The following is a 13742-nucleotide window of genomic DNA, read 5'->3' as shown; positions in this document are numbered from 1 at the left end:
TCCAGTGGAAGTTAACACATTGACTAGAATAGAAACCTATCAGATCCAGTGCCGTGACGGATCGGAGACGGACCGGACACAGATCTGGTGTAATTTGGCCGTCAGTCAGACTAGAATATTAAAGAAGGAAGAGTAGAAAAAAGAGAGGAGGAAATGTTTCATGGCAACGCTCCAACATTCACAGATTCAGGTGCCTTCTTCGCTCTTCTGTCTCTCTTTTTCTTACCCTTCATCTCCATTGTTTTGTTTCCAGCCTCAAATCGCTCCTCCCCTCTCATCCACTTGCCCCTCACCCATGCCTTCCTCTTCCCTGCTCTTTTTTTTCTTCATTCCTCACTTCACTTCTGCTTTTCTTACTTATTTTCTCTCTAAAAACAACCATCCATTTACACAATCATTCCAGTTTTTCCTCTTCCCTCCCTTCCCTTTGTCTTGAGCTAGGTCAACTTAAAGCAACAGAGAAGAAAAAAACAAAAGGAGGATCGTGTGTGTGTGTGTGTGTGTGTGTGTGTGTGTGTGTGCAAGCATTGTGTGAGTCACCGGATCACAACAGAAAGCGAGGAATGAAAGAAATAAGAAAAAGGATAATGCGACTCATGATGATGGTGACTGGAAGGAGCATGCCAGTGTCCTGTTCGACTATGTCAAGGCCTGCATGTTTGGAGAAAGTATGAAACAGAAATGTGGGCTTTAGTTTTGTCCAGAGTGAGCTTGATGTGTGCGTAAAGTGATTCAACAATGATGATAGAATGAAGAAAAAGACACATGTGCTGTGTAAAATTCAATGCCTTATTTTCTTCACTGTTACAGTAATGCAGAGCATCCAAATGCACTCGATAAACATATATAAATGCATGCAGGAAGACGCCACACGATTTATTCACTCTGTATTCTGACAATTTCTTATGACATCCTATGAAAATATATTTTCCTATCTGTGTCTGTATCTGCAGAGCGGGACTCATATTTACACGGTGATGCATACTTGATTGTAAAGGGACTCAACTGGCCACAGAGTCATCATGTTTCAAATTCTACAAGCAGCAGCTTTAAAATATAAAACTCCCTTACACATGGATTTATTACAGATGGACTGAGAAAAAGTATATAAACCAAACACATAAAGCAGTGTGGTGCTACCAAACCGACAGAGAGAAATATCAGCCTGGTATATAGTTTATGGAGATTATGCATTTGCCCAATATACTTTATATCATAAATCTGTGCTTCGTCCTTTAGAGGAGGAGGAGGAGGAATGTTTTCATGTTCTTTAAGTTGCTCCACAGTTAGCACGAAATGCTAATGCTTTACCTTTGACTGTAACAGTTTTAGGATAACTCTATCATTGTATCTATCAATTAGGTTCCATTCCTGCAATTAACAGTATTTGTTCAGTTTATAAAATGTCAGACAACAATGAAAAAACATCTTTCAGGCCAAATTCAAACAGATCCATGTCCGGTCTATCTCTGATCAGTCACAGCAGCGGATCTGATTGGTTTCCATTCTAGTCTTTCACCACTGGATCCACTGGATCCGCTCTGTTGCGTTCCAGCTCCGACTCTGATCCAGCATGTTGGAGCCCTCTGGATCAAGACTTCTATTTCTGTCAGATGCCGGAGCACGACGCATTAATCTCAACAGAGCAGATGGAGCGGGACAGGAAGTCAGGCACCAAAACAAAATGAAATTTTTGATTTTCAGAATAAAACACTCTGGGCCCGATCTACTAAAGGTTTGCGTGTATAAAAACAAGTGCTAACTTGATAGCGCGCGCAAAGCTGACGTACTAACCGGGAGCACCGAGGATTGCGTCTTTCAAATTAGCAAAATAGCACTTGCAAATCATTTAGCGTGTTTGCATTCATGAATATGCAGAATACATGTAGATCATCAGAACGCGCAAAATACTGGGAGGAGGAGATGCAAATGTAATCATTTAGCACAAGCAATGTGATCTATCAAACCTGAAGCAGATAGCGCGCGTTGTATTTGCGTCTATATTTAGCACGTTTGAAAGGCAGGTGCAAACTGGCACAGCGTTACTCACACATGGCTGCGGTCACTGTAAAGCTCATCATACCATCGCTTTACAACATGCCCGCAAAAGCTGGGCTTACAAGCATTACTACATGTTTTAGTCAATCAAACCAAGAGAACTAAATAATAATAATAAAACAACACAAATTCAAAGCAGTTCAGCACCACGGATAGCGACCGCATCATTCTGACACCCACTTTAACTTTTTCAACTAATGAGAGCACAGTAGGTCACTGTATCAACAGATATAAAGTTTATTAAAATTAGCACAGCGTCACACATGTTCACATACAAACAAAAAATCAATATGAAGTACTCGGCCTACTCACCACTGTTTGGATGAGCCTTAAGCTCCGTGGACTTGTCCACGATGCACTGTATGTCCATTTTCTTTGATCTGTCACTCTCAATAAATAACATGACATGTCCACTCAGTCTATTCTGTCCCATCGTGCTCATCAAGGGGTTTTTACTTAGTCTTAACGTGAATGAGCGCTCACTGAGCTGCGCCAGGCAGCTCTGCGTAACTCCTCATCTCGTGCTTGCAGCAGTGTGTTGGGTTGAATTGCCTCAAACATGTTCCCAGTTCCATTTAAGCTGGTGAATCTTTGGGACAGTTGCTGGATGGTGATATCAGGCATTGAAAACGTTCACCCGAAAGTTGCTCCCTGGGACAGTGAGGCGACTGACGCCTAACTTTTCTAGAGCAAGAGTGGCAGACTAAGCCTCATCAAATCGCTCTCTAAACTCCATCAAAACACTGATTGCATTTTGGAGTAGAGTAGATGAGTTTATTGGCAGATCTTAGTAGATCACCCGCAACACGCCCAGAAATAGCACGTGCAAAATTATTATTTGCACACGCAAATTAGCGCTCGTTATTTGGGATCTTAGTAGATCAGGCCCTCTGTGTCATCACCAGATCGTATTTCACTTAACTACAACAACAACGTTATGAAAACGCAACCGGTGGGTGTTGACCATAGACTGTATAAATAATGGATGTAGTATCCGTGATGTCACCCATCTGTTTGTGAGCGCTGTTTTGAAGCCATTCGGCGGCGGCGGCGGCGGGAGCAATATTGGTTATTCTGAACTCAACCAAGCTTAGTGTGAGGTAAAGAGGAGGAGTTTGAGCCTCCAAGCCAACAGCTATGTGTTCCTGCCTGTCAGTCAATTCAGTCATGTCCTTATTCGGGCAAAACTCCTAATCATGATATCTTCTGAACTGTTGCATTAGAAAAAAATTAACCCCCTGTACAGTGTGTGCAGATAGAGAAATTATGTAGGTAGACCCAAGACGTTTTTTGAACCAGGCTGTAAACATGTTTATTTCTGCTGTAAAGATCGTCTTCTTTGAATGGGTGTCTATATGGTTTCTGGTGTTTCTGCAGCCAGCCTCAAGCGTATGCTCGGTGAACTGCAGTTTTTAACACTTTTGGATGGGCTTCATAGTTTGAAACTGAAGGTTGCCGCTTTGTGTTGACTGATGACTGAGCACGGAGCCAGACTGCAGTGGATCAGAGACGGACCAGACACAGATCTGGGGGAAGTCTGATGTTAGGCCGCTCATTTTGGTCAGCCAACAGTTGAAATATACATTTTAGTTAAAACTCCTACAAGAAAATTTGGTTTGCCCTGATTTTGACGCCCCCTGTAGACAAAGCGATATTTGCCTTAGAAGAACCTGCACAAGCTTTAAGAATGACCATAGACTTCATCATAAACTTCAGTATGTTTCATAAGCAGCTAAAAGCTTGTAAGGGAAGCTTTCAGGATGACATAATGTGAAATCAGTACATTTAGAAACCTGCCAACATGTCTGATTAAATCAAATGAGTGGCTTCATTTTAACATTTAAATATTTCCAATACATTTCTTATAGATGCTTGTTTTGACGATTGGCTATCAATTCACTGTCTTATAATTTCAGCACTATGTTTTAACAAACCACAGTCTAAAGAAGTGCTCATAATGTCCGTCTCTAAGTTTAGTCCACTTCACATCTGTTTTATTTTTAGGTTTAAACTGAAAGAGATGATTACAGATCAGAGCTGCAGCCTCTCTGTATCAGATGGACGAGTTGTAGTTCCATCCTCTGGCTGATATATTAACAAAGGTTTACAAGGGCAGTGCACTACATATGTAAGTTTGGCCTTATGGCTGACCTTACAATGCACTTAGTATCCTGTACAGGGAGTAATGCTCGAGCCACTCCTACAAGCCATTTATTCCAGCTAACGACCGTCAAGCACTCATAAATCAGCATTAGGAACCTCTTTCGCCCTCTCTCTCTCGTTTAGAATCCCCTCTCCTTGGCACCCCCCCCACTCCACTGATATTTTCTGTCGTTTTCTCTCTGCCTTCCTTGTCCTCGCCCTTGTCCACTTTTTTATGTATTAACTCTTGGGCTCGAGTAACTTTGAACTTCCATCTCCCAGAGTCCAAATACTTCCTTGAATTTACCCACCTCAGCCTCTTTATCCCACTAACACTCCTCCTCTCCGTCCATCTGCCTGGCTCTCTCGCTCCTCTCCTCTTGCTCCTAACCTTTTACCTCTTTCTAATGTTTATGTATTGCACTGTTTACTTCCTGCCATCCATCCTCTCTCACCCGCTCATTCTGAAAATTCCTTTCCCTTCAGATAGAGACGGCATCCCTGAAATGTGTAACCCGGTATTGGCACCTCTATTGATTTTAATTAAGCTAATTAGTTCATTATTTGAAAGATCAAACGGGGGCATCCATTACTGCATAGAGTGAGAGTGGGAGCTGGGGGGTGGTATGGGAAAAGGGGGGGCAGTGAAGTTAATATGGTAATGAAGACGATCAATTATCACTCACAGCAAAGTCATTAACAACAGCATTAGCATAGTCAACCATCGCAACCTCCTGACCTCCAGTGCTCCCTCTTCTCACTCCCAGTCCTGCGTTTCTGCAAGCAGCTGCCTCCAATACGCATACATATGTCTATGCATGTTAGTGTGTGTGTGCGAGAGATGGAGAGGAAGAAAGAGGGGGGGTGAAAGAGGTCACACGGTTCAGAAGCTGTTTTTAATGCAGAACTGAAATGAGTTCCCACATTCTCTCGCTGACCTCAACAGAGCAGTCACTAACACACAGATCAACTGCTGCCACAGCTTGTATGGTATACAAACCGAGCGGTAACACCACAGAAAAATAAAGTGCAAAAAACAGCACTTCCATGAGTGTTCACTCAAAACCAGGAAACCTTATTTGAGTCTGTATTAAAAGCAGAATTAAAAACAGTTACAGTCTGATACCAACGTGGCTGATTTGACTGACAGGCGCTCGTGTCGTAGTCGTTTGTAGGCACCGCAGCTTTAGCCTCGACTCAACCTGTTTCCCTTTTTTCCAATCAGCCCAAACTCAGCTGGAGTCAGCATTTCTTCTGTGCTGACCGCCATCTTTGTGGCTTTCTGATGCCTCCTCAGAAACTAATGCTTGATGTCAGGAGCCCTTTCTATGTTGGGAGTCCACAACAGGGCCATAACTCAGCTCCACCGCCATTCACTCGTGATACCTCAAAGGCGTAAAATCGGTGGGTCCAGGTATTTTGGTTACGGTGTTGCAGAAGCACGAGAGGTTAGCACACAGCGGGAGTCTCACTTGCACACACAGCGCTGTTCCAGCCTTACAGTGATCCGGTCTCGCCTCTGTAATGCCTCTGTCATCACCTCACATGCTGGCACTGCAGTGGGTCCACTCAGTCGCCCCATCAAACCTCTGATACATTCATATTGAACCAAGTGGCAACCTCCTGCTGCGAGAATTGAAGCCAATGCGGAAGTGTTAAAAACTGCAGTTCATCAAGGATCCGCTTGTGGCTGGCTGCGGAAGTACCAGAAACCACATACACACCAATTCAAAGAAGTTGATCTTTACAGGAGAAATAAACATGTTTACAGCCTGGTACAAAAAACGAGTGTAATCTGGATAGCTCATTTCTTTATCAGCACACACGGGGTGAGTTTTTTCATAACGCAGCTGTTTCAAAGATATTAAGATTACAAGTTTTCCATTATGAGGCACAGCTGACTTGATTGACAGGCGGGAACACTATAGCTGTTGGCTAGGTGGCTCAAAGCCCGCCTCTTTACCTCACACTAGCTCAACAGAAGTTAGTTTGAGTTCAACATTTCCAATATGGCTGCCACCGATGATTGGCTTCAAAACAGCGCTTCAGAAACAGACGGGTGACATCAAGGATACTACATCCATTCATTATACAGTCTATGTATTGAACGTAAGACGTTACTGGAACATACATATCATGCCATTATCTGGCAATATCAAGAGGCTGCTGACACTTCATCCATATAAAGCAAATATAATAAATCAGTGATGTTTTTAGAATTAACCTGGAGAACTAAAGCAGGTACATTAAACTGAAGCTATCTAAATGCATCCGTCTGTAGAAACTGTTTGTGTATGTAGCACCTTTTAAACATCATAGTTATATTTCACATATTGAAAAGTGTGAATGTGAATGCTTATGAAACAGATTGAAACGACTGTGATACCTCTTCATGACCTGTAAAAAAAAAACAAGGCCATCAACGACATAACTGACAGTCTCTATATGATGATTTTTAATGCCTGTAACCACCGTGAGGGGGGTGTCAGATGAGAGGGTTTACAGCACACTGAAGAAACTGACTCTTTTCTACTTTTCCTGCAGTGAGTTTTCACAATGATGGATGTATTTCACTGTTAGAAGATGCATGCTGAGACATTTTGGTCAGAAAATACACATTACACATATACAGGACAAAATAAGCAAAAATATCCGAGGTAGAGCTTTGTCCACAGGGGGCGCCAAAATCAACAGAATCAAAGTTCTCATGGGAGCTTTAATTTATCATCATTTTTTCCTTTTTTGGAATTTTATTTGTAAGTTTATTATATGCAACAAAAACAACAGGGCACATTCTTTGTATGTAAAACTATCAACAACAATAATCCAGTGTTCATTTTTTCTACCTACATGTGGTCAAGAGGCGACCAGCATTGTAATATCAAAAGTCATTAAAGCTAGGGTTGGTAGTCACGGAAAACTAGCATGATTTTGAATTTAGCATTTCCTCAGGACTCCGTCTAACCCCTCCCCCCTCCCCTCCGAGCTTCACCAAAACAACACCCCCGCTCACATGCATGAGCGCCGCTGATTCACGACCATATGATGGTGACTGATTCAAAACCGGTCCTCAGCACATGGTTTGTGTTTTGCACTACATCAACTCATGTCTCACTCAGCGGTAAGAAAACACCAAAACATTCTCATAGTGAAAGTTAAAAACACAAACAAACATGAAATGTACGCTCTGCAGGAGGCGGGCAGAACAGCAGGACAGGATTTGATTGGTTTCATCATTTGGCTCCTGATGGCAGGGATTGGTTGGTGTTTTCCCAGGTTTACTCCGGCTGTAGATAGCAGCTTTTTTCACCTCTTTTTAAAGAACACATCATGTATTGATTACCATCAGGACATAAAGATCATTTTAACCGGTAGAACAAAAAGTGGATCTAAATCTGACTACCAACCCCAGCTTTAATGTTTTGGTTTTTTTTATATTACATTACAGCGTCTCCTTGGTCCCTCAAGAAGTTTTCATTCTGCAGCTCCTCCATGACTTACAGCCTCCGTCTTTTATGCACTGTTTTGTTGAGCTGCAGTCAAGGCAGCAGAATGAGTCTTAAGAGTGCTACTATGGCGTGTGCTCTGTGACAGGAGAAATGATGTTCTCATTAGCGTGGATTAAGTCATGAGACCAATTTTCTCATTTGGTTCCTAAACCTAAAGATTTTAATAGCCCCTGCTCTGCAGTTTATGGGGAATGTCATAAATAGTCACTTTGTGGATCACACAAAAAAAATTGGAGACTTTCATCACAGCTGGAGGTATTCTCAGCATGCAGCTGGCAAATTTGTACCGCGCACTTGTTTTAACCTATTTGTTTCTTCTTGGATGAAATAAGAAAAAAAAGGAATTAAGCTTTTTATGTTAACAAGCCTTTTTAAACAACAAATGCTAACAGAGCAAAGCAAAGGAATATTCCACTTTAAGCTTCAGCACCACAAAATACTGCACGTCACAAGCAGAGACAGAGTCTAAAAAACATGTTTACTAACATGTGTGTGTTTGATTGTGATATGTATGGTAATAACTGGAGAACTGTGTCGCGATGGTGAGATGACAGGATGAGTGGATCAAAGGGAAGGCCAGTGATCCCAAATGATCCCTACTGATCTGTTCTGATCTACACTGATCCCCCCTCGGGCCGCCACAGTCCCCCACACTGCCCCGCAGGCCAGAGGCTAAACTCAGGGAATTAAAAAATCTACCCATAAGGCCAACACACACACACACACACACACACACACAAACAGACTGCACACGGGCGGCACATACACAAAGAGAACATTTTGAAGAAGTTGCACACACAGATCATCAGATGGATGCAGACTGCTACACAGCCGATCGTCCTTCCTCTACACTTTCTCGTGAAGACATCATTGCAAGGAATTAAATAATGCAGGCTAAATGACTCGTGACAAAAATATATACAATTAAATAAAATGCATGAAACCCTTTTATGACCTTAAATCTGTGATCATTTGACCTCACAGACAGACTCACACTGTGACAATCATTAAGAGCAGGAGTCTTATTTCTGTGTTTAAATGTTTCAGTGGTTGTTCAGAGATCTTGGACAGAATCCAGTCACGTCTCCACAGAGGAGACTGAGGTACACATGCTGACCAATCAACCCATCTGAACATCTGTAGCCTGCTGTTTGTTACGCAAAAATATAATGACATTAACTGACACATTACAGTTGAAACGCTAAGTTGGCAAACGTCTGGCTGACAAAAGTGTCTTCTTGTAAGATTTTGAATCGCTGCCAGCTCCACAAATCGTTCTGTAGTTGCCCTTGTGCCTGTGACCTGCCTGGAATAACGCAAGTGGAAAAAACATTTCTACAGAGATCATAAAGTGCCAATTTTATTGCATTATATGATTACTAATCCTTAAGCTGCCAAAATGTCAAACGAGAGTATAACCCAGAAAATTGAGGGAAATTACTATAAGGAAGTTTCCCAGAAGTGTCCTCCTAAGACTCATAAGAACAGTTTTATAGCAAAGAATGACACAAAGAAAGTTCAGCATTTTCCTTTCATTTTTTAACTAGCTGGAAACAAGCTAACTATAGAATCTGATACTGGACAGAGCGCCGCCAGGACTGGAAGCCTACACCGACACTATTACAGATTCTCTCAGTGAAACAATGCTCTTTTATCCAGCTGCCAATGGGAAAACCAACAATAGATTTACAGCCTTCAAAATCCACAATTACCTGTTTCAATGAGTACTTCTGCACTAAAGAGGATTAAATGTATTACTGTAAGAGCTGTTGTTATTTATAAAGCACTGTTTAACTCTGTATTGTGCAAGAGAAACAATATGATACTATATCCGTCTGCCTATGGATGGTAAATAGACAACAGGCTAATTGCAGCAGCCTAGAACAGAGAATACAAGCCTTGAATTTCATATTGTGACCACAAAACAAACTCTGTTTAGTGTCCATTAAAGTTCAAGCCCATTGTGCATCAACAAGACCATACACTACGATTCAATCAGACGTTAGCCAAGCTCCTATTACAGAGCTCATTGCATCGTTTACATGGTGGAACGGTCCATAAGTAGCTCTAAATGCTCTTCATTTGATTGGATTTCACATTATGGACATCAGAGCAGAAACACACTGTTGTCCCTCGACTGTCCTAATAGACTGTTGAGTGAGCCAGTCCATTTGTTTGTATTTGTTTACCAATCTAGCCCCTGAAAACATACAAAGTAGCATAAACAGACAGTGAGAGCATCATTTAAGACGAGTGAAAATGGAGATTCAAAAGCTAAACGGGCGGGTCGATAGCACAGCAACACACCACAGTCTCACACTGTATCCCTTTAAATCACAAAGGTAGTTTTTCTTGTCACACAAAAAACTAATTGAACCACCAAGATGAAAGAACCAAGAAAATCAGTTGTTCCTTTCTTTACATGTCATTTTTCTGCAAGAAGAAGCCAGAGAAGTGGAAAATGCGATTTTAAAGTGCACTATGTGTAGTTATTGTTGTGCAGGTTGAAAAGAAAACACATATAATACAGCCTATGGGTTAGGGAATCCAACAAAGCCTAATAGAAGATGTGGTTGATGCTGTTTTTTGTTGCTAAAGCAATGGCATTGAGGAGAATTAAGTTTTAAATAGGGGAAAGTTAAGACGGACAGCTTTGAATGCTGAAAAATGCTAAGCTTTGTGTTACACTGACCTTTGTGACCAATGTAGGGAGCACACAAAGCCAGCCCCCTGACCTACTCCATAATGGCAGATAAGTACTTTGATGCATAACAGGCCATAATTACTTTTCTGTGTGCAAAATCCACTCAGAGCAGCGAACATTGATAGAAGCCTGGACATAAGTAAAATGGAACAATACCTTAAGGTCACTACATCAAGTGGCAATGATGTCTTTATATTCCTGCCATGTGTTGATGCAATCTTGAAAAAATAACCACATCCGCATAACATTTCTGCCTGCAAATTTCCACCTTTAGTCCAGTGAGAAAGAATGATAATTTGTAGGTTCCTTCAGAAAATGGTTGGGGCCACACATTTAAAAGATAATAACAGAGGACCTTTCTATGCTTGACTCCTTTTTTAGCTTACATGCCGCTTATCCTGCAGAGTTCACTGTATCTTTACCAAAAGGTCTCCACAAAGACTTCTTACCATTATGCTTTAAGACTATTACACGCCTCCATGCTTGTCCTAATTGCTTTTCTCTATTGCCATTATTCTATACAGTGATATTATTCTGTCTAAACAATACCGGATGATGGACTTGAACCATATTCGGCGTGATCTCCAATGATTGGATTCCATAAAGTCAAAGAGGACTTGGCCTCGAGTAGTGCACACAAACAAAGACTCTTGGAGACAATGGAGCTGCAGATAAGAAAAGAAAGCCATGAGCTGTTTTTCTTTCTTTCACTTGTTATGATATTTTTTTTTACCACTTTTGAGTTTATGCAGGTATTGTATATGAACAAGGAGGATGTTAATGGGAGAGTCTTAATTCTGTTTTTCTATTCTGTTTTATTCTTTTGTATGGGCTAACCTTGCTGAGTTGAGCTTTGCCCGAGCAGGCATCTCGCTCTGACTTCCTTGTCCACTTTCTAACATCTCTCTGCAGACTCTTCTCTCTGTTTTATCTTTATCCTCTTTTCTCTTCTCTTGTGGAAGTAAGGGGAAAGAGGGAGGCGGAGCATACAGCCTAACCCTCTTTCTGACATCTCTCCTTTCCCTGTTTTTCTCTTTGAATGGATGGACACTGAGAGCTGGCGCTGAGGGGGACTGTTTCAGGGTTTCAGGGTTTCAGGGCCAACTGTTGAGCCTCCAGGTGGTGTCAAATGCCTAACTTGATGTAACACCTGTGAAAGGTGCACGCTTTAGGCTGATGTGATGTCAGGGTTATTAGAGGTCGAGTCGTAGAGCAGGTAGTATCAGCATTGTCAACATAGCAGATGTGGAGCCTGGATCTTTTGAAGGTGGCTATGCTGTTTGGGTTGCAGGGACCACAAAGGGCCAATTAAGAGCTCCTTTTTCATACATGTGTGTGCAGCCAGGAGTCATTAATGTGTGACTATTATTCTATGTGGAAAAATAAGCATTACTCGTTCAAAATCAAACAGTTTTTCAGCTGCTTTATTAAGGACTCTAATTGCATGTATGAAATCCTGTTGTCATTGAGGATGTACTCTGAACTCTTTCTCTATTGAATCCCTTTCATCATAAAAACTAGACCAAAGTTGGTCATGTATTATACAGCCTATGGGTGAAGGAATCCAACAAAGCCCAAAGAGGATGGCTGTTTTTTGTTGCTAAAGCAATGTCATTGAGGATAATTAAGTTCTAAATGGGGGAAAGATTCATCATAGAAACTAGACTTAAGTTTGTCCTCTGAAACACATGAGCATTATAAAGTGAACATAATTTGTTTCAAACACAAAGAGAAGAAGAAAACTCATACTCTAAACTTCCTCATGGCATTCATATAACAGCTTTACTTCACCTTATTTTATTTATTTATCTATTTATTTATTTTAAGTATAGCATCTTACTTTCTGTTTATGGTGTAATATTTTAGTGGGTTTTTTTTATCTTAGAAGTGTATTTTATTTTGGTGAGTTTAATTTCCTGTGTTGAGTTTTAACATCTTATTTTACCTCTAGTGTTTCCTCAATAAGATATCATGAGCGTGTTTCCTCAGTTCGTTCAGCAACTTCTTTTTTATTTTTCATTTATTTATTTTATTTTATTTTTATTGTTATTATTATTATTATTGTTTTTGCATATATTGTGTTCTTAACCTTAGGACTGTGAGGTGGGTTTGGAGTCAGGGCTGGGGTTGGGATGGGGGGTCTTTTTATTTTTAAATATATCTTTTTCTTAATTTATTCTATTTTAAGTTATTTTTATGTACAGTATTTTTTGTTACAATGGTATTGTATGAAAAGCGGTTTATGAATAAAGTCTGATTGATTGATTGATTGATTGATTGATTGATTGATTGATTGATTGATTGATTGATAGATAGAAATGTTGTAAACATTTATAAGACCTTACGTCCTCAATGCCATCAGAGGTGCGTAGCTCCTTCCCCACATTAGAAACCTTGTGGTCAGCTTCCCCCTGCAGATCCTCGATAGTCTGAACCAACACCTGGTTCTGGTCTTCGAGGTCTTTCACATAAGACTGCAGGAAATTCACTTTCTTCTGCAAGAAAAGCAGCAGAGCAGGATCAAACACTGGTTTATTTGCTGTGTTTTAACATGCTGACAGTAGAGCGTTCTCGATAACAGGAAATGATTTACTTTACTGAGTCAGTCAGAAATGTAAAAAAAGTGAACCAATCTTCTGATTAAGAGAAAATTATGTAAAAGCATAATTTATACTCAACAAATTGTGTACAATTTGTGTTATTTCAGAAATAACATTTTCCTTGAGAATTACTTTGATACACAAACATTAGAACAACAAATTATATTATTTATTGCCAAAAGAACACAATGTTCTCTAGTCTCTGCAAAAGTCTTACTGACATTTTTCAACTAATCTATTTTCATGTCTGCAAACATCCCTGTTCACTGAGGGCAAAAAGTTACACATTAACATAAATCACTGGTGCCAATTAGCTCCAATGTGAACGTAACTCCTGTGAGACTGAGATGCAAAGACAGTAAGTCATCTGTGGTGACCTATAAATGTTGTAGTCTCTCTTGGCAAATCAGTGTTTTTCAAATTGACAGATTACAGAAGTGAGGAGCGTGACATCCCCCAGATTCATCAAGCGTCAAAGTTATGTCAGATACATTGACACAAAACGAGATGAACAGAAAAACAGGAAATCTACGCTTCCTCACAAGAGACACTGGAAGTCCCCAGATAAACAGGATAAGAGGATCTAAAAATGTATGTTTCATCCAGCTCTATAGAGCCCTTCTGTCTTTGTTAATCCCAGTAAGAGAGGGTAACAGGTTTCAAAGGTGAACACGAGGGGTGAGGAGTGAAAAGTGTAGCAACTAAAAAACGTTATAAATTAAATCGTAG

At 40.6% G+C, this 13742-nt stretch overlaps 1 protein-coding gene across 1 annotated transcript in view; it reads right to left on the bottom strand.

The window, feature by feature from the left end:
* Positions 1-13742, bottom strand: part of LOC117829367 (trichohyalin-like) — a 151585-nt gene that overhangs the window by 128243 nt on the left and 9600 nt on the right. The window contains exon 3 of the mRNA XM_034706999.1: positions 12759-12908. Within this exon, the coding sequence (XP_034562890.1) occupies positions 12759-12908 (150 nt within the window). The remainder of the gene's footprint in view (positions 1-12758; positions 12909-13742) is intronic.

Source organism: Notolabrus celidotus, chromosome 17 (genome assembly GCF_009762535.1).
Source record: "Notolabrus celidotus isolate fNotCel1 chromosome 17, fNotCel1.pri, whole genome shotgun sequence".
NCBI classification, from domain to species: domain Eukaryota; kingdom Metazoa; phylum Chordata; class Actinopteri; order Labriformes; family Labridae; genus Notolabrus; species Notolabrus celidotus.
This window is presented reverse-complemented; position numbering and strand designations above follow the sequence as displayed.